General features: G+C 40.9%; 1 protein-coding gene across 5 annotated transcripts in view; it reads right to left on the bottom strand.

The window, feature by feature from the left end:
- The window catches only part of GLIS1 (GLIS family zinc finger 1), a 203,491-nt gene that overhangs the window by 35,792 nt on the left and 145,448 nt on the right, over positions 1–22,251 (bottom strand). For 4 of the 5 annotated variants that reach the window (XM_063344617.1, XM_063344619.1, XM_063344620.1 and 1 more), the window contains 2 exons: positions 6,732–6,893; positions 3,184–3,294 (listed from right to left, as the gene is read on the bottom strand). In XM_063344617.1, the coding sequence (XP_063200687.1) occupies positions 3,184–3,294; positions 6,732–6,893 (273 nt within the window). The remainder of the gene's footprint in view (positions 1–3,183; positions 3,295–6,731; positions 6,894–22,251) is intronic. The other variant, XM_063344618.1, reaches the window with a different exon arrangement.

The raw sequence follows: 22,251 nt of genomic DNA, 5'->3' as shown, positions 1-22,251 counted from the left end.
TATTCTAAATAAAAGGTCCAGGCAAACCTATTTAGAATTCTGCTATACAGCCATTTGTTGCTTCAAGATAAACATCTAACATTTGGATCACAAAGTGCATCTGCAGCCAATTAAACTTAAACTACTACTAAATTAACAGCTAACTTTCTCCTATTTTGTTCTTGTAAAGCCTTTCAGAACAACCAATTATTACCTCCGCAGTCATCTTCTAGGCTATGAACTAAACATTCAGGATTCCTTTGATGTAAGTCTAAGTGCAGGCATTTTATTTTATATCAGAGATGGCACATTTTGGTAGCATATCTCAACCAAGACATGTGGGCAGAGCAGCCTGTTAATTTTTCTTTCTTGGCTAAGTCATTTCCAGTCAGAACTCCTGGGAAGCTGACACCAACAGACAACTGCCTTTGTGCAGTTATAACCAAAAATGAGCAAATGAGTATAAACAGTCTTTTCCCCCGTGGACTGTCACCGTTTCAATAACACTGAGATTTAATTAGTTGTGAAAGGGTGGGGGTTTTTTTCCTATAATACGTTTAAGTGAAATATTGGGGGGATTTTATTATTTCTCTATGAGTCAGGTTGGCTTTCGTTCCTTTTAAGAGAGCCTGATCAAAATGCACTTTAAATCTGCTGCTTTTTCAGATGTCTTTTAAGTTCAAATTAAAAAGACACAGGATCAAGTATTCATAAAGTTATCACGGATAAATGAGACAGGAAATCTGAAGATGATTTCAAACCACTGGAGAAGTGCAGATTTAGACTGGTCTCCCAAATAAGGTGTGGGAGGCAAGGAATTAACATTATTTTAAAATGGAGTTGATAAGTCTATGGGAGGGTATGTATATGCATGCAGGAAAATTCCTCAAGCTAGGAGATTAAGAGATATGAAACCCTGGATATTTGACATCTTGGTACATCCAAGCAGCTTGAGTTTGCAATTTATGTGTACTGCATTTGTCCTGTATTGATTCTACGCTTAAGGCCTCCCACGGCTCATGTAGGAAGTACTTTGTGCCCCTTAATGCAAAGTTTGGATTTAGGGTTTTTTCCCCATCTTCCTCCCTAGAACTAGAAATAGGCTTCAACAGGTGACAGAGTATAACAGTGGGGACTGTCCCTTTGTCCAGATGTAAAGGATGTTAACGTGTTAATGCATTTAGCCCAGTACACAGAGCTGAACAAATGATACCCATGTTTGGTATCAGGAAATAATTCCCTCCTTCCTCCTCCCAAGAAGTACCTCAGCAACCACAGGAAGGAAAGGGGGTGTGTGTGTGTGTTTCTCGCCTTTGGAATAGGGAGCATCGTTGCTTTCCACAATCGTGTGAGAATTTCATATAACAAAATCTTCCTGTCACAAAGATCTTGCTATTGCAAAAGATTTTGGTGCCACAATCAACCTCTTCCTGTGGGCAATTACTGCTATAGCTTTCTGACTAGTACTCTCATTAAGCTTGCTCTAGGGGAGTGTTGGGAATGTTGCAACCTGCGGTGTGGGAGGCAGGTGCGCGGCACACCCTGTGGAACCTTCTAGAGAGCTGTAGTGAAGCCACATGGCCTGATAAAAGAAAATTGGGCTTGAAAAATAGGTGGTCCTTTCCAGTCTTGCCAGGCTAAATGAGAGTTCTGACTGGACCTAACCTCAATTCTGTGGGCATCTGGATGGGTGCCAGGTATGAATAGCGTTACTCCCAGGCACAATGTTTCTAGACTGACTACTTGAAATAGCGTGCACAACTCTGGACACTGATGTTCTAGAGACTGCTACTCAGATGGCATACACCTGATGCAGAGAACGGTTACAAGAAGAATGGGGGGACAGACAACTGTCCTTGGAAGGGGGAACATAGGTTCAGATTGGTGAATCTAGCCAAGTGAAAACTGTAGGGGATATAATTCAAACTGAGAAGTAGCAGGAGGGAAGGGGTGTAAGACAGGGGGCATGGCTGACACAAGGACAAGTCAGCATGAACTCATCACAGTTGTATTCAAGCAGGAAAATTAGGCCTCTTTGACATCCATCTCACTTCTCCATGGCTCATCCCAAATTCTGCAACTAAGATCGCCTGGGTTCTGCTATTGTCTCTTCTCTCTGCATGTTCCTCTCTTTGCTCTCCAGTACTTCTAGTTCTTACCTTTGACATTTTTGAAAACTAGCTGCTCCCTAAGCTCTATCTTGCCAGGCTGTCATTTCTGCTCTGTCCTCCATCCTTTACACATGCCTTGCTGTCTCATCCGTGGTGCTCTTGGCAGTGGCGAGGCAGCTGGGGGAAGACGTCATTGCTGCTTATTGAGCTAATCGTAATTGCTTGATAAGGCTTGCACTCCCTTCCTCTCCTGGGCCTGAATTATGCTCATGGTCTGTTCTGTCACAGACCAGCTCTGTGGGGTCTCAATCAGCTTTTTACAAACTGTGTGTGCAAATGTGTAATAAACAAGTCTCTGATCCGGGGCTGGTGCCCATAAGTATCCCCATTTAATAATGAGTTCAGGATTTAGCCCACAGAAACCAAAATACTTATTTGAATCTAATAGTAGTGAAAACATAACTAGCAGTCTGGGTTTGGAATGATTTATAAATGCATTTAAAATACAGATGTGGTGGGAAAAGTGAGGGTTTTTCATTCTCATCTATTACAAGCGCTCCTTTCCTGGCATTTCCGTAGTATCCTGGCTTAGTTTCATTTCTGTTTTAGATGATCTGCCAACACGTATTTACTAGATGACTGCAGAGACTCAATGCGCTGGATGGGGCTTTGAGCAGCCTGGGCTGCTGGGAGGTGTCCCTGCCCATGGCAGCGGGGTTGGAACTAAATGATCTTTAAGGTCCCTTCCAACCCCAACCGTTCTATGATTCTATGATTCTGTGACATTTTGTGTGAATGACAGCAGAATTTGGGCTTGTGTATGAAAGATGAACAGGAAAGAAATGCTTGGAGAGAAAGTGTGGGGCAAACTGAAATGACAGGCTGGTAACCTGGAAAGGGTAAAACTATACAGTGGACTGGTTAACAACAATGATTAAAAACCAAACAGGAAATTAGCTCAACTTCAGTTTTCTTCTAGCGATATTGCAGAACAACTTGAGAATATTTGAGAATATATAAACTAAAGGTAAATTAAAAATAACTATATCAAGGAGGTCTGCAGATGTGTCACTTTTTGCCTAGTGGGTCTTACCTTCTTACGCACCTGTTGTTCTTTGGCTGAATGAGCTTTCACGTGTTTGCGCAGAGAGCTGGGGTCGGTGTAGCGTTTGGAGCAGCCAGGAATCTGACAGGCATAGGGTTTCTGTAAATGTGAGAAAAGGGAAAAGATTTCCTATTCCTCTGCATCTCTACAGTCAGCACACAGAGCTGAAGGATGGCCGTTTCTGTGAAACACAGTGTCAAGCCTGTGCTGTTTGCTCTGTTTGCTGTTTCCAGATTTGCTCTGTCTCTCTGTGTGCACAAGCCAGACGTGATGCAAACAGAATAACCGCACCGATTGCTCTGATTTGGCACTCCATGAGGCACTGAGAGCACTTGACATAACTATACTCTGGCATGTTGGATATTGATTCTGGGCTGAATTAAATGCTAATGGGACGTAACTGGATGGGTTTTGACAGCATTACTCTTTTCCTAGCCTTTACAGTAGGCAAATGATCATGAGATCACCCAGTATAATTATAAATATAGAAGCTCTGGGTTTGAGTTCTGATTTACATAGTTTTTACAACTGCTCCATATGCAGCAGAGCAAAACTTGTGGAATAGCACACATTTGTTTTCATTCATACCTTGTTCCCGTTTTGAATAACAGCAATATCTTTCTTTTTATAAGTCCTAACCAAACAGCCTGCATCAAACATTAACATCTGAGCAAATCAATACAGAAAGAAAAATCCACTATTGTCAATTTTGTTGGGAAGATCTTTCCAGCTGATTTTGGCATGCGGCAGAGCTTGCCACTTCTATATGGCACAGCACGCGCGCTCTTTCCTGGGAAAACCACCTGGATCTGGGCAGGCAGTTCTAGTACACTCTTCTCATAGGAAAATAAAAAAAATAAATAAATAAGGATGTTCCAACTTCACTGCTGATTCTGGAGTCCCAATGACCGAAAGCCTCAGCAAGTTCTTCTCTTAGTTATGCCTACTCCCAACAAAGGAAACACTATCTCCCCGTTACAGTGCAGCCTCCAAATTAATGTGCAAGTACCAAGTTGAACAAAGGGACTCCAGCACTTGTTATTAACTAACCACTGACTTAAGTGATAGCAAAATAGTGCCGCACGTCAAAGCTCACAAAGTTTTAAAGATGAGTGGAACATTCCTTTTTTCTCTTTTTTCTTGCCTCATCTTTCAACATTACCTTTGCCTTCTCACTTGGACTAGTAAGTCCATTTGGTGTCTTCCCAAAGGTAGAAAACTGGTTTGTCATGACCTCAGTGTCACGTTCTTTAATCCCCTCGGTTTCAGAAAGTGGATGCACAAAAGCGAAAAAAACCCCACCGGTTTTGGGAGAAGTGACTGTGAGGTCCTTTAAACAAGTTGCTGTGCTCCTGCAGGAGTGATGACATACCCTTTGTACCACAAGGACAGATACGTTCCCTTTGTTCTCCTTCTACCTAGGAGAAGGATCTACTTCCAGATGATTTAGTAGAGACTTGATCAAACTAGCATACACCAGTAAGTCTCTGAAATGATTTACAGATTCTCCTTTTGGAGAAGATAAATGATGGAGTGACCTACATTGAGAAGCTTTAAAACCAATTCCAAATGCACTCAATAAGGAATACGCAGCCTATATAAACCCCTTTTCTTTCTGAGTACCTCCAGAGGATAAGTATTGCTGCTCTGTCCAGCCAGCAGGAAATTTCTGAAGGAATAATAGAATCATTCACCAATTCGTGACCTTACAGGCTAACACAGCACCTACCCAGAAAGTTACAGGGCGAAGCAGATTTATTGAGAGTGTCTGGAACACAGAGAACTGACACCTGAGGAAAAACTACGGAAAACTTTAACAAATCCCGTAGCAGAAAAAACTAGCAGAGTATTTTTCAAATCACCGATGTCATTCAAATTAGTGATAGAATCATTCAACTTCGTGATAGGGAAACTAGATGAAAATCTGACTACCCTTAAAAAGGTTCAAGGCTATTTGCTCTGACATTCCCGGCAGTTACTTTGCCCACTGAGCTAAGGCAACGTGCAGTCTTTACAGTAGCGCCATCTCGTAGCTCTGTTATTTTTCACATTCACTTAAAGCACCCAATACACTGAACTAAACCACCAGACTTCAATTAAACCAGGTGAGTGGAAGTTAGTTACTGTGTTGTAGGACCACAGAAACAGTTTTAAACAACCTGCAACAGAATAGCATGGAGGACGTTTTTAGACATTTAGGAAAGTCAGTAGAAAATTATTACTGTACCTTTTTCCTGATTTATGAGCATTTCAGACAATAAAGACAGAGATAAAGAGAGAAGAAAAGAAAATAGAAAGTTAAGAGACTTGTCTTCAATAATGCACAGATCAACAGATATAAGCATTTTTGCTTATTTTGGTAACTATTTCAATTCTCTTTCGAAACTAATAAATGGCATTCCACATGTGACTTTGGCTAATAAAAAATATATCTGTTAGATTCAAGCAGTTACATTTCAAAACTGTGCACCCAATTTAGTATACCCACTTTCAAAAGAGACGCATTTTAGAACTAATTACAAATTCAAATATCTCAGGTTGACTTTCAAATAAATAAAACATTGTTATTGTAAGTGTGCTTTGGTTTGGAAAATGTGACTGACTGGCTTCTCTTACTTGTTTGTTTTTGCAAGGCATAATGTACATTAGACATTCCTTAATGCTGCACTGTCTGAAATGTGTAACTGCTTAAAAAGTAAATATCAATTAAACTCAAAAGCTCTGCCCCATAAACACTTGGCCAAACGTTAAAACATATATTCACTTCTTTGCAAAAGACAAAGGAACAGCTCTGCCTGGTATTCTTTACAAGCTTTACGCTGAGGACTTAACTGGTCTACAAAGTTGTCTACTTTCTTTCCCCATAATACGGTGATTTAATTTTATCAGAGCCTAAGACACTAGACAGGCTCCCATCTTCTCTGCAAGACAAGTGAGAGGACTTGTAGAGTTGAGCCAGAATCTACCCACTGTTCATAAAAAAAGAATTTGTTTCTTACGTGTAATTCTGATGGTGGATACTTAACAAATTTCCTACAGTTATAAGACAGATGTATTTTTACCTTTACAAAATTATGTCCAAAATTGAGATGTGTTTACCTTTCACTGAGATGTCTGAACTGCTTTTGCATTCATTCAGAACAGGCTTTGTTGAAGCAACACAGGATAGGAAGCAAGACAAAGACACATTTAGTACAGCAGCAATGACTCAGCTTTCACTCATACTATACCTTATGCTGCTGCCTCCTCTTACTGGAACAAGAACAATGGGAGAGTTTGCTGAGTAATTTATTCCTGAGAAACCTATTCTTGAGTAACTTATTCCTCAGCATGAGTAAGGCAGCTGAATTTGCCTTTCTGGGATCAAGACTTTTTCATTTCTCAAAGCACATACAATTCAAAACAAAAGTACAGTTGCCTATAGCTGAGTTTTCTGAGACGCTCCTTGTGAAAAGTCACCCTCCAGTTGCAGAACAGACTGTGTACAAGGACCACTCGAAAACTCAGTGCAACTCCCAGTATGAAATCATGCTTACGGTATCCAGGTGTGTTCGCTGATGCTTTGCCCGGTCGCTGGAGTTGCTGAAAGCTTTCTGGCAGCCAGGATGCTGACACAAGTACGGCTTCTCCCCAGTATGACTCCGGAGGTGAATCTTAAGGTTCTCAAGCCTAGAAAATGCCTTGTTGCACCCTTCAAACTGAAAAACGTCATAAAAAATCGTTGTAAAGTACTGTTAAATAAACCACGTGCAGCCACAATGAGAACAGTGTAAGAACCAAGTTGGACATGCAATAAATCAACTAACATTCAAACATCTGTTGAAATTTATGGATGAAACGTAACATTTTGTGCTCTTCATTTAATCTGTCACTGAAGACATGGTGTGTAGCTCAATAATAATACAAGGGTTATAAATATCTCACATGTTCTGTCTGAAATACTGAATGCTTAAAGACATGGTGTCAGAACAGAAAATTTAAAGAAAGAACAAGTGTTCTGATGAGTACGCTTAGATGTTAATTGGCACAGGAACCACTGTGAGCAATAACAATTAGCAGCTACAGACAGAGAGCAAGAGAAGCTATTTGTGGCGGGTTAGAACCTGGTTTCAGATGTCTGAAATACTATACACTGGAGCAGATGAGCACGGACTATTACAAGACCTGATCCATTTGAAGATCAATCCAAAGAACTCTGCTGTTATTCTGCACCCTTTTCTTTACTGGCCGCATCACACAGATCTGTTCTCAGCATTTATACAAGCAGTAACCTGAGCAACTCTGACTTCTTAAGCACCCGTTTCATTAGAGAAAACGCTGCATAGCATTCATAACAAAAGTCACTGTTTCAAATTAAATCTGAACAAATAAATAATTAACATTTCCAGCTACAAGGCCAAGGGAAGGGTGTTTTGCATTGCTCAGAGATAAGCTTCAGTGTTACAGATAACCAGTGACTGCAGGGGTGGCACCATCTCTGAGATGGGCTTTGGGAACTAACTCAGGTGAGCACAAACACATGCACATGCACATTTGTGCACCAGCAAGCCCATAAAATGCATTCAGATACTTGTGCAGGTGCACAAATACTTCCATGCACTCATACGTGTGGTGGTGGGCATATACTTTGCCCACTCTGCATTGCAGTTTCATGGCACTGCAGATCTTCTAGTGTCCCTATACAGATAAAACCCTGGCTCCTCTATGATTAAAGAGCTGCGCGTATTTGAGAAACACAACCCAGTTCACCTTCACCATCAACACTAACAACAATTTTGAAAGAAGGCAGGTGTGTCTTAAAACTGCTATTTCTGGAAGCCAGCTGTTTTTGTCCAATCCTTGCTCATAAACAGTGAAATCCTGACCCTCACAAAATTAGTGAGTGCTTTGTCACTTCCTTCTGATGAGTCAGGATTTTGTTCAGCAGCTTTCCATTCACTACCTGTGATTCCCCAGATGGCATCACAGAAATCACAGTCTCGCCAATCTCTGTCGCAGTCTATTTGTTATGCACAGAGCCCTTACACACATCGGTGTGTGCAAACTTCTGACTCGGCTGCTGCATCCAAACTTCTGACTCGGCTGCTGCATCCAAACTTCTGACCCGGCTGCTGCATCCAGCATCGCAGGCAGAGGGATGGGAAGGGAGAGCAAATGCAGATGGAGCCTAGAAGATGCTGTAAACTGGAGGCACCTGATCTCCTGGTGCCTGACAAAGGCAATTTTAACTACTGATGGACAAAGGTCCATCACATCCTGCTCAGACCAATGTGTTTTAAGCATCTCAACACAAAGTGATCTGGACTCTCCAGCTAGCACTTCATTTTGCAGGCTGGGTTCTGTCTTTGGGTGCAGATCCGCCGTGCACACTACAAATTAAGCACACCAATGCACTCCAACACACAGGCACCCACACCGAGGGTTTCCTGGCAAATTGCAAATTTCTGCCTTTCCTCACCACCCATACATAAAAGGATCGCTATAGGTTTTACTGCCTTAAATATTTTACTGCCCTGGAGAGATATTTAATCTGTCTGAATGGCATATATAGGTCTATGTGTGCAAACAACTATCTGATATGTCTATATTTCCATCTTTCCCCATCACAACTATCATGATAGATCCACAGTCACCTGGAGACATGCAGTCTATGTCTTCAGAAGTTTGTTTGGTCATGACTCTCCTCTGAACACTTCAGTTGGTGCAGGAAGCAGAGGGAGTTTTGGAAGTGACCAAGCCACCAAGGCTTAAAAAGAAACAAACTTTCATCTTAATCATCACTACAAATCTGGCAAGGATTCAGAACAAAGGAATCTGAAATGTGCAAATATGCTGAAGTCCGTGAAAAATAAAGAGTTTGGCAAATCCACAGGTGTCGTAAGACATTCCATAAGGCCAGTCTCTAGCAAAAGGAGTGAATGTTCTGAGGTCCTTAAGATCATTTGCTTCCTCTGTTCCCCCGCATCCTCTCCCCTCCCCTCCCTTTATTCAGTCTCCTTTGATTACTGTTGTGCCCACAGTGTTGTATCATCCCCTTCGAACTAACATCCCCTTCATTTTCAGTTCAATAGACCAGCTTTTCTCAGTTTTACTCACCAATATTTAACCATGAGGGAGGGTGAGAATCAAACGCAGAGTCTGCAAAATTATTCTGCAGCTCAGCTGTGTGACCTCATTCACCTGAATCCCAGGTGAGGAGCAAGACCAAGCTTTTCCCTTCAGTTGTTCATGCTGTCCCCCCATGTGTGCCATTCTTTCCCTCCTACCTGAGCGGACTCTCCCCTGACTCTGTTAGGAGTTCTTTCTACATGCTCCACTCCCCTCTCTAAAGGATTTTCTGGTTCTTGCATACAGGCATCAGAAAACCTAGCCCAGAAAGACATTATATAGCAACGTTCTTTGTTATTGGGTCTTTGGGACACTTTATACCCCGTCGGCACCAGAATCACTACAGTGGCACTCCACAAGATCCTCCTTGTCTCCGTGTTGTCTCAGGACTGGAAGACCTGTTAGATCACAGAAGTAATTTCTCAGTTATTCAGTCACGAATGGAGAATCTTGACCCTCAGAATGTTTTTCTAATGGATTACCAGTCTTCAGCTACATATCTACAGCCGAATGCAAAGTAGGAAAGTATGCAGAATAATCCGAACAAATTAAAGGTCCAGTTCCATTCTCATTGATGTCAGTAGCAAAAATTCCAGTGGCAAATGTCCTAAAACATCTAAACACAAGCTTAATTTAAAACACATGAAAGCACATATGTTTAAGAGCTTGCTGGATCGAGACTACAGGAAGAGAAGGTACAGGCCCTACCATAAATGCTCAGAGCTACAATGTAAGCAGCAACACTCAAACAAATATGGGGTTATTATCCTTTTACTGTGGTCAGCAGCCTTTTTTTGGTACTAACATATAATCCAAAGGTGTAATGCCTTCAGCAGTAAGGTTCCTCCATTACCACATATGCCTGGACTTTAAGGTCTTTTCTTATTTATATAATTATTTCTTAATTTGCATTACTTATATTATTCAGCTGGATAACAGATAGTGGGACAGTCACAATGCCGTGATAAATTCAGTCTAAACATGTAAGGCGGGAGAATACACCAGCAAAGAGAATGATATGACTCCAACGCTCATATTTTCAAGGAGGCAGGGTTGCAAAAGGTAGGGTTGGCTGAAAAGGAAGAAAATCAACGGAAAAGGAGTAAGAACCTTGCTGGTAAGTGATAAGAAGAGGGGAAAGTGACGTACAAAGGTGAAGGGCCTGAGAGGGAGGGAGGAAAGGAGCTGGTGCAAAGAGCTGAGAAGCATGGGGCTGAGAGAAGCCACTCAGAGCTGCAGAAAGGTCTCCGCTTTTAAGGACTCCAGGAAAACCTATTTCAATTTGGTTATTTCTTGCTGGATCTGCTGACTGTGTCCCTTGCAGTTTTTTCCTACAATTCCACATGTGGAAACAGCACTGCTTCCCTAAAGTGGAAGTGTCTCACCTGTACAGTTGTACAAGGACAAGACAACTTCAACTGGGTTACTGAGGAAACTTGTGTTAGGATGACTTCGTAAAGTAATTCTTGGGCTTCACTGCTACTCACCAACGCTTTTAACCCTTCCACCTACCCTCGCTACTTGGAGTGTATTTATATTTATATATACACAAAATAAAACTGCTCCTGGAGAAATGGGGCGCTCGTTCTCCTTTTCAAATAACGTCCAGGAAGATCCATCAATCCCACAAGTGTCTCAGCTTCAACTACAAAGAAGAAATGTTCAATTTCTAAAGGGCTTTAGGATGGCAAGAGCTATTTGATCAACTGAGAAGGCTACTTACAGTATCTCCCAGACATCTGGCCCCAATCTGTCACTGCTTAATCCTACATCTTAAACATTTTGTTGCCGTTTGATGCTTGGGATAACTGCAACAAACTCTGCGTGTTCCTCAAAGTCTGTAAATGTCAACAGAGCTCTTAAACAAGTTCATCAATAAAAATAATAATTATATTACAATTACTACTTTTGTCTTTTTTGTGAGATTGCTAATGGGGGCCTCAGACACTGCCATGCTACACACATCTGAGCACAGACACAAAACAATGCCACATGATTACAGTAAATAGAATGATGCAATTACTGGATTTTATAACTACTGCTGCTTTTAGAATAGGGCTTCTACCAGGAAAAAATATGTTGTACAAATTTACGGGACTAAATTAGTTCACTACCATATGGAAATACATATGTTATCTTTATTTTACTCTAAAATCTCGCTGGAGTGTAACTGCTGCAATATCATGCATTTAAAAGGCATATTTATGAAAACACTAAATTATCTCACAGTGATCTAAACACATCACAATTTTCCTAACTAAACAATTTAATCTAATAACTGTAATTGCTTAATATGTTTTTTCTTTGCTTCCACATTATACTTTGAATGCACCTGAGAACGTTGCCATGCAGAAATAACAGCATATTCCTAAGAGGGTTTATATTATCAAATGTTTACCATTTTCATAAGCATATTTAATCACAGTCTTGTCTAGAATATCTGTCAGCGGTACAGATCAGAAGAAATAAACTAGAAACCAAACAGCTCAGACCATAAGGTGAAGCAATAACTGACATTTTCTTAGGAAATGAGTTATGACTGAAAAAAAGAAGCCTTCACAGTTGTAGTGCTAAATAGGTCCAGTGTGCCATTAGAGAAAGCTCATTAATATACACCTCTGCTCTCTGCTGCAAGATCAGTGAAACAAGCTGCCTTTTATTTATAGACCTAAAAGGGAAAGAGCAGGTCATATTGGCTGCTGACATCTCAGACAGCCTACAGATGGAAACCCCAAAACATTTCATTCCAAAGCATTTATTACTATCAATAGGAAATCTTATGTCTGGTCAAAACATCTACCAGCCTTATGAACATTGTGAAATGTTCTTTCTTCCCAACTGATTACAAAATTGGGAAAAATTTATTGAAAAACATGTTATGAGAAAAAGGATCCTGTGAGGATATGTATCCCTTCTGGAGGGGAGGAAATAGTCACAGCACTCTCTTTAAATAGCATCAATGTTTTACAGCACACTGAGTCTAATGTTGGGGACATGGCAGGAGGCACACAAGGCTCCAAACTCTTATGAATGTCAGTAACTTAAGCACATGAGTTGTTCCATCCAACACACGAAGCAAAATACCTGATTTGGTGCTTTGTGTTGTTTTTCTTTTCTAGTGAACTCCTGATTGGATTAATTTTTAATTTTCTATTTTAGGTACAATATAAAGCGCTGATCCTGCAAATGCTTGCTCGTGAGTAACGTGACTCATGCAAGGAGTGTTATTAAACTCAACAGAACTGTTTGCATACATAAAAAGCAGCCCATAGGACTGAGCTCCCAACTGCCTAAAGAATATAGCCAGTTCATATAGCCAGCTTACAAATTTAAATTGTTAGAAGATGCCTTTTTCCCCTTGTGCTAGCAAAATAATGGAAGATACCCGTAACAGAAAAAGGACTTGCCAATTTCTATGTTGTTTCTTTTTCCTAAGCCTGATCAATTTACGTTTGCAAAGTGACATTTCTACATGATATTTCATTTGAGTCCTGGGAAAAATTGCTTATACTTGTTTCATGATTTGTATTATAAAAAAGCATTCAGGGCTTTCACCAGACTATGGTACAATTGCTGGTGTGTAGGAGAAAAAAAGATAAAAAGGTTCAGAACAGGAAAAACAAAACCTAGAAAAGTAAGCCACAGTATAAATGCAATACATCCTTCATGTTGTTGGGTTTTAGGGTAATAACAGCCAACCATTTGACATCAACACATTGCACACCAGCAGTTCATGTTTCTCTATGCTGTTCAACAGGTTGCGTATTTCCCGATTAACATGAAACTGGGAAATACTAATACACTGAAAATCCTGGAGGAGGCGTTTGATCAGCATACGACATTGAATTAAACAAGACTTTGGGCTGTCTCTTTTATTTCAATGTTATGAATTTTATAAGCCCCTAAGTCTGCATTCCTGACCCCCCTATCTCTGGCAGTACTAGGAGTTATGGGTGCACGAGGAATGCAGGCCTGGCCCACGCACAGCGTAACAACAGACTCATTGAAATCATGAGGCTTTCAACAGCAACCAGCTCTGATTCTGCATGAGAGGTGATTTCCACACACAAACAGACTTCTCTGCCTGCAAAATCCAACCACCTGCCTGCCAGCATCCCCAGAGATGCGATTCCTCTGCTCTCACTGTAGCTGTCTAAAAAAAAAATGAACAGTCTCATTGTTTGAGCTCCCCGAATCCCTGGGGAGCAGCAGGTCTGCCCAGCATGAGGTAGGCAGCTCCGTGGGACGCATCCTGCTCTGGAGGTGCCTGTCCCTCTCCCCTGACTACACAGGCAGCCTACATTTGGCTCCTGGGTTTTGTTTTTTAAAGATAGTTTTACCTGTGCTCCTGGGGAAATCTGGCATTAAATGTGAGTTTTGCTGATAATGTCTCAAGGTCTGCTGCCATACTGAGCGCAGGAGACCAGCTCAGGACAGGCACTGAATCTTAGCTTGTCCCTAAGTAGCACTGGCATGTTTTGGCTCTCAGAAATCGCTCACGTAATTGTAAGTTATCACCTGTCAGAAAAGGGGTGAATGTCGTTCAAAGCCCTGAAATATTCATAATTTATTTCTTCTAGTACTACGAGGTCAAGCGCTTCAGTGAGCATTTCAGTGAGCAAACAGATCTTTACATACGTACTCCAGCAAACCCCCAAAATAACCAGGAAACCATCAGAGCATACTATCATTTTCACAAGACCCCATTGCTAGCCTTAAAATTCTTTTTAGTAGTCTTCTTTAATCAAGTAGAGGGATAAACATTTGTCAAAATAGGGGTACTTGCATTTATTTACTGAAACATATGAGAATGAACCAGGGAAGTCGGGGATATCTTATTATCCGCAGCATGACAGCCACAAATTTTGCCATAAGGTTTTGCTAAATACGTAATTTGGAAACCAAAAAATTTTCAGAAACGTCATTACAGTTGGACTGAATGCAGTATTATGGCTTGCAGGCAAAAATAACATTGCATGGAGCAACAATTTAAAAAACAGAATGCAAAATTCATATGGTCATGTAATAAGCAAAGATGACACCCATCCTGAAATCTACATGTCAGTCCCTTTATTTCCTCGTATGTAATTGGAAAACTATTATTTATTTGGGATTTTTTCAATAGCTTGCAAGCTATTCAAAATTAAAGGACATCACACAGTCCGCAATTTGCTGCTCCGGTATCTGAAGACAGATCTGTTTATTTGGGGGACAAAATTAAGATTGAACAAAATCAATTAAAGACCTTCTCCAGCTGTGCCAGCGAAGAACCATAAATAAAATTAAAATGTTTCCCTCCAGTTCTTTTTTTTTAACAAAAAATATAGTTCACTACACATACTTCAAAACTGTTCCTCTGGATTGGCAAGTCATTGTCTTACCTCACTTTCCAAGGAAACATTTCAATTCCAGTTTGCATCTAACGTATCACCTATTTACACCTATCTCAGCTGAAACTTTACTGAAATCCTGTCCTACACTCTCGCCTGTATCATTGTATTCTGGTCCACATTTTAGTCACATCTTTAAATTACAGACTGCGCTGGGCGGCCAGTTACACTGCAAAGAGTTCTCTACAGAACGCACTTCCACTGACATGCAAGATGGAAGAGGCACTCAGGATTTACCTACAGGCATAAGAGTTTGCAAGTTTGGAGTGAAGAATTAATTCGCTTAAGATAATGAACACAGCTCCAGGACAAGGGGAGAATCCATTTATGTGGACTAAGCAGTTAAAAAATAAAATAAAATAAAGAGAGGACAACAGCAAGAACACACAAAAAAAGTAATTACAAAAAGAAAAAAAAACCTCCCCAAAACTTATGGCTGATTAGCATAGCGTAGCATCTTAAAAGGCCAAAATACCACATGTGTGGCATGTTACAAAAGAAGATTAAAATAAAAGAAAAAATATCCAGAGAACCATGAAGTCTCAAAACATCTGGAGTTTTATGGTAACAAGGAGGAAAAAATCAGAAACATAATTGAAAAAAGTCCACTGCGATACATTATTGTACAATGAAGCTTAATGGAATTGAAAGGAGAAGAGATGAAAAGGCAAAGTAAGGGAGGGGGGAAGAAATAAAAGAAACAAGAAAAGGCATTTATATTTTAAAGATGTCACTAAGGGTTTTTTATCCCAGTTATTAAAAATTACACACCCTGCTTCTGTAAGCTGTTCCTGTAACGTGTTGAGCGCTCTCATTCAGCGTAGGACATTCATGCCTGCTGGGGAATTCATCAACCCTTTTGTGCCCGGTGTAGGGGCACTTTTGGCTCCCGATTCTTTGAGGGACATCTGCAAAGAGAACGGCCGAGAAACTGCCTGCCCTGGTTTACATTCTGAATCCAATGGGAGATTTGAAGAGAGGCAGGACAAACATGTAAATTAAAAATGTTTGCTAAAAACAATGCACGCATTCAGGAATTAAGCAAACAATCTTAAGCTGTTATATTGGCATCAGACACTAGAATCAACTGTAATTGAAATAGTTTGAATGTATTCACTAACAAACATTTATATGGAAAAGTGAAATGAAAAACTTCCCTCTTTTTTTCATATTTTTCTCTTTTTTTAATGAACCAGTAAAGGAAGAGGAAGATCTGCACATAGTCCTGTCTGCCTTTGCACCATGCCAACGGCCCGTCTATAAACAGGAAGGGTTTCCAACGCACCACAGGCCTGAACATCCTGGATTAGGTCTGTGCTGTCTGTCCCCGGTCACAGGAAGGTTTGAGACAAGTGTGTGTCAAACCCCGTCTGTAACAAATACGGTGTAATCTGGCAACAGTGAGTGTCCATCCTAACTTCCCACTCAACCTCCGGACTACGATTTTTATTTTTTTTAATCCTGGGAAACCCATCTCATACCTTTGTCAAGACCAAGAAATAAATGTTTTACAGTCATAGATTGTCACATGTCATCGCAGCTAACAACGTGGCTCCTGTCCTTGGCAGATCAAAGAGGGGAAGATCCGGTGGGTGAAAAATGATCTACAACTGGAAATTGCTGACGACAGCTAACTGAACTGGCCAACCACAATCAAATTCTCTCTTAGAAAAGACGAAAAATAGCAGCAAGGTAACTCTTCACCCACCTACCTGTTTTTTTGTTACAAATACCACTTTTTGTATGTGGTTCAACATACATCATTAGTTTTCCTCACAAAATCTGTTTCACAAAGTGGATAGCTTTATTGCTGAGGTTTCCTGTTTTAGATAGGGTGTATTTTTTATCTTAAAAGGCACTGCCCTTCTCATACTCTTCCTATATACCCTCTTTGTTTCCACATGCACATAATGGAACTTCTACCTCATATTGCTGTTTCTAGACATTGGCTAAGAAGAATAAAAGGTTCCCTGCAAATTAACTAACTGCATTAAACATTCAACACTGGATGAATCTTTGCACAAAGTGGTAAGAAGGAAATTTCTCAAAGATTTTCCTTGGCATGGGAGTAGACAACTCGGTGTGATTTTCCATGCTCAGATAAGCTCCTGCTCTTTTCTATGCCATGTTGGGCCAATTTGATTATCCACAAATGAAGACTGAGGTTCAACCCATCATCCAAGAAGGACAAGGGATCTGCTAAGATGTGTGTGATTTGCCCAACATTTCCTTATGTGTGTAGAGCTGAGCTCTGGTAACGAGCCCTGTTGCTCGTTAGCTGCTGGTGAACCACCAGGAAAGAAAGATTGTGCAATGTGGTGGGAGCTTGTCGTTCTTTCAGGGCTGGTTACTTTATCCTGCTTTCCCTCGTGCCCTGGTTGTGGAGTAGAACCTCAAGAGACATGCTTCCCTCCTTCCCCCACTGACCTGCTCCAGCCACACTACAACAGAATCCCACAGGGTGACTTTACACTGGGGAAAACTAGAGATGGAGGACATGGAGAACAATCATTATCTCTTTCTGAGAGAACAGGGTCTCTTCTCAACAAATGAGGAACTTCTCCTCATTTTACCCAGTTGTTAACTTTAGTCCTGCAGTGTCTTTGTTTCATCTTGCTTGGCGATGTTCAATACATGAAGGAAAATGTTAGATGTATTCCTAGGAAAATGGCTTCAAGACGTCATCTGTTTTAAAGTAAGTCAGTTTTCTGGCTTTGCCAAAATCAAATCAGTGCCTAGGTGCTGCATTGTTGAAAGAGCCACGTTTTAGAGTTCGGAAACACAATTCTGTTCTTGCATTCTGTAAATGACTACCATGCTTCAGCTGAGCTCCAGCAACGGTCCTTGCCTAAGCTCCTTTTCTCTGGCAAATCCATTATTATGTGATGCCTTCCGTTAGACGCTGAGCTCACTCCTGTTACCTCACATTTCCATGGGCTAAGTGCATGTCCTTCAAGAGGCACAGTGGCTGATGCACACCAACCTGTGAAGTGCCTGAGCCTCCAAAGGAGATGCTAAATCAAGGTTTTGCTAACAAACACCCCCAAGCCCGTTGCTACTTTTCACTCAAGGTGACTTAGTACGCCCTAGCACAATGAGCTACCCGCTCTAGTGTGGGTAGTTACCATCTTCACCAAACCCTGCTCCAGTTTTAAGTGGTGGAGTTGCCTTCTAAAGTCTATTGTGAAGATGAGTTTTCTGCTGAAGAGCAGACGGCGTGGCAGCAGTGCCAGGTCCCTTCATTCTCTATAGCACTGTGGGATCCTTTGGATAAAAGGCAGTATAGCAATGTTCTTTTCTGAATAGCACTTAATGTTTTCCCACAGTCTTATTGTTTACAGGGAGTTTAGCAAGTCACTTCACTAATTTAAAATAGATTGTATCCCACATGGGTGCATAACAATAACACATATTGGTGAATCATATGGCTTTCAAATGATATGTATGAAAAAGAAGTGCTACACATATTGTCTGAAATTTTATTGTGTGAAACCACAGCACTTAGCTCCCTACCAGCTGTGTCAACAATTCAGTGTAATAAACTAATACAATTGTAGAATAACAGCAAGGTTAGTTCTGAAAAATGAAAAGCCAAGATTAAAAAAAATATATGCTGCAATGAGAAAATGAATACAGATGAACACCATTTCAGGTGGGAACAAGCACTCTTGCAAATGATGCGACCTCACGAAATTTAGATTCTATGGTTATAGGTTGCCATTTAAAGCCTAAGAGGAAAAAAGATCATATGGATGAAATGATTTTTAAAAGGGAAGAAGAGCAGGTTTTGATATCTGAGGAAACCGGTGTGTTATGCTTAGACCGTAAAACCACTGCTGAAGCATCCTAACTTACTACAAACTACATGTACAGGGTCAGCTTTAGAATGAAAGGGGAGTAAGAATCTTTCCTGGACTTTGCTTCCTAGGTTCAGATCAGCCTCCTATCCCTGCCGACTCGTTCATACAAGTTACCCTACATACATGACGTAGCTCCCGAGGATGCTGCCAAAGGACATTCCTGACATACTTGACCAATAGCGGCCCATGTACAGGAACGGCTGAATGAACCAGGCTCAAATAACAAAGGGTTTACATTGAGCTGTCTCACATAATTTTTAATACGCTGCTAAATAAATAAATAAATAATGGAATAAAAGACATTTTCTAAAATAATATTTTGAAGGAAAACTGGAAATTGAACTCAACGGAAATAGGTTTTAAATTAAAATGTTGAACTGGAGCCCAGAAATGACAAGAAAATTAAATCTCTTTTTTTCCTGAACCCCAATAAAAAAGTCTTAAACACTCTCGGTAGACCACAGTTTTGAAAGAAATGAAATTATGTTATTGTCATGCATGATTATCCAACATTTAGAAGGTATCTGCAAGGTTTTCCTGAGAGTTGTACCTCCGTTCCATAACCTAGCAGGAAACCACAATCACTTCTGTACCTTACGTGAAGGACTTTGAAATGAAAGTGCCTCAAAATCAAATATAAGCAGCTTTCAACATGTGCATTTAATCTTCCTAGGTTAAGAAACACCCTGTGGCCACCACACTAAAGAACTGAAAACGTAAATTGAAGAAATTATATCCATATGATTAAGTAAGATTCTTAAAGAGAAACATGTTGTTAAGTACTTCATTGAGAATAAAATGAAATGCAGTAAAATAGAAGCTATTTGGAATAAATCACTGACGCACATGCTTTCTATGCAAAATGGCAGCGTTCAGCTCTGAGTGGACATCTGGAGCAAATTAGCATTATGTTGAGAATAATATAAAATTAAAACATTTAGTTTCAGCTTCTAAAATTAAATATAAAATCGGAGACCAATGTTGTGTTGGACAGCTCGCCTTGTGACTCTGATAGCAAGAGTTTATTTTATTTTTAAAGTTGTTTATGCCTCCTACCACTGTTCTTGGAGCCCTGACACTCCCAGATACTATCTATGCAAACAGCACCAGGCAGAACCTCGTATCTGGAAATGTGCTGCCGAGTCCTGCATTGGAGGTTCAGAATGAGGACTCCAAGGCCAAGCATGGGCCAAAACAGCTTGGGTAAAACAAGAGGAAATGACCCAAAACTATGGGCAGAACTCGGACCACACCCAAGCCAAACCTCCCAGGGCCTGAATACGTTTGATTTTTACATTTTCATTCTGACTCAGCACTTTCTGGTTCTGGAGAGCATCCAGGGTTGATGTGTTGAAGGTGCTGGGTGACTTTAAGCCCTTGTGGGGCCCCTCTAAAATATGCTGAGCTCTTCCTGGCGGCTGCTGCTGTAGCTACTCAATTCACACGAGGTCTGTAGTGGCCAACTGGGAAGCTCTTCCAGCTCCTATTGAGGTGAGGGATAGAAGAGAAGACTCTGCTCCTGGTGGGACCTGCCCTATTTGTTTCAGGGACAGAGGCTGTGCAGGAGGCTACTGCACAGTTCCTTATTTCCAAGTTCAAAGAAAGCTTCTGTCCCTGTTCCTGTATCTTCTGTGTGCTAACTCCAGGAAGACAACCAAGCATTTGTAATGCTCTTCCTCTCACTTCCTAGAGAGACTAACCACGATAATGGAAGCTGTAATTTGCTATAATCACTTTCCTCTACAACTGTCCTCTATAAAAACTCTGTCATGTGAAGAGAAGAGAAGCTGCCTTCAGCCTGGGCTTGCCACAACTGAGCACCTGGCCTGTCCACTTTGCTCCTGAAGCAGGAAAAAAGAGTGCTTCTGCTCCCTCGGGATGCCAGGCTCTGGTACTCACCAAGACCACAAACTTCAGGGGAGAACTAACTTTTCTCCTGGACATCTTTTTAGATGTCCCATTTTGGTGCTCTGCTCCACACAGCTTTACAGAAGTTACTGGCTTATAAAACCGTCCATCTCCAACTAGACAAAACAGCTACTAGCAATGACATTTCTGAAAAACGTCTGTAGCCAGAAGCCATTAGCATCCCTAGCACACTTTTCAACAACTGCTGCCTGCTTCAAGGAGCCATGCTTGCAATGGTGCCATACCAAGCACCCCTTACTGCTCCTGTCTGCCTGTGAGATCTACCTAAGGGATCACTTCTGATCTGCCAGCAGCCCTGAGACAGCTGGGTGCCTAGGAAGTGCTGAACTGGAAAGACACTGCAGTGCAATGGCTACCCCATGGAGCTCAGCTGGGGCAGATTTGGTGTTTTTCTAAGTTCTGCGATTGGGTGACCCTTAGTAAATCACTTCATCTCCTGTGCGTGGTTTAGTCCTTCATACTTTCTGAGTATTTGTACTGAAATGCCTACTGAGCAGGGGCTGTGCAACATCAAGAGCCTCATGAGATGCTTTCAGAGCATCCTGAACTCATCAGTCACTGGTGTAAAGCCACGGAGCCAGGAGCAGTGCTCTGGAGAATCAGGCCTCCCAGCAGAAGATCAATAACCATAGCACTGGAGAGAATATCAGACACATAATCGTCCTCAGGTAGCTTGCTAATGCACCTTTATGCTTTGAAATACTCTCCTAGACATTTGAAAAAAAATAACGTCAAACAAGCAACCAACATTCACTTTATATAGCATAAAAATAAGCTCTTTATAATATGGTTTATCTCCTTTCTGATATATTTGGGAACATGCCAACCTTGCCACCTGTTCCTGGATTTCCTTTAAGGTAGCCCCGTCTTTCAACATGAAACCTAAATTGGATGTGCACAGACTTGCTTCTGCACTTTGCAATGTAAACACCTGCACATATGTTTTAAATAGTCTCACACCTCTATATGTAAAATTTCAGACACCTGTGAATTGGCTTTAAATAGCCCCACTGGGTTTTGTGGATGGAGAACAACTTCCAGGTGCAGATGAATAAGGTTATTTCAAGGGCACAGGCAATGTACAGCCTCCAGTCTGAGTACATACAATACTGCATTTCCAAATTTAAAGCAAGGCTTTAAACACTCATCCTCTCTGTGACTCATTAACCATCTACAAAATGGGGATATAAATACGTTTGTGTCTCTCTGGATTGTATTGAGCCTTCATTTGTTGGGGTTTAATTCTCTAAAGCACCTTGAGATCTTTGCGCTTCCGTGCACACTGCGTGTGCACTTCACAAGCAAGAATAGTCTCAGTCTTGCTCTTCATACAGCTGCACAGGAAAGGCTGATTTCCATTGCTCTTAGGCTACACTGCTTTGTGATTCTTCTGGAGAGAACTTTCTTTCCATGTCTGTATTTTAACACTGAAAAGATTCTGTTGGTTTTTTTCCAATTCTGCCAGCACCTTCATTCACATCAGATCCTCACAGATGATTTCTTATTCCAAAATTTTGGCCTGCTTTGGCCCATCATCTACTCACACAGAATTCTGATAAACACTTCCATTATGCTTTTTACCCTATGTGAATAAAGGCTGGGAACTCTGAATTAATCTACAGTACGTCTTTTTAAATCCCTGCTTTTCCTCTTCTATTTCTTCTCCAGTCACCTCATAATTGAGAACAAAAAAAAGATGTTCAGTTTATTTTCCCATTTAAGAGATGAGTTCTGGAGAAAACTTGCTTTGATTTCATGGTGATCTATGT

The sequence above is a fragment of the Chroicocephalus ridibundus genome, chromosome 8 (assembly GCF_963924245.1).
Source record: "Chroicocephalus ridibundus chromosome 8, bChrRid1.1, whole genome shotgun sequence".
In the NCBI taxonomy this organism is placed as follows: Eukaryota; Metazoa; Chordata; class Aves; order Charadriiformes; family Laridae; genus Chroicocephalus; species Chroicocephalus ridibundus.
This window is presented reverse-complemented; position numbering and strand designations above follow the sequence as displayed.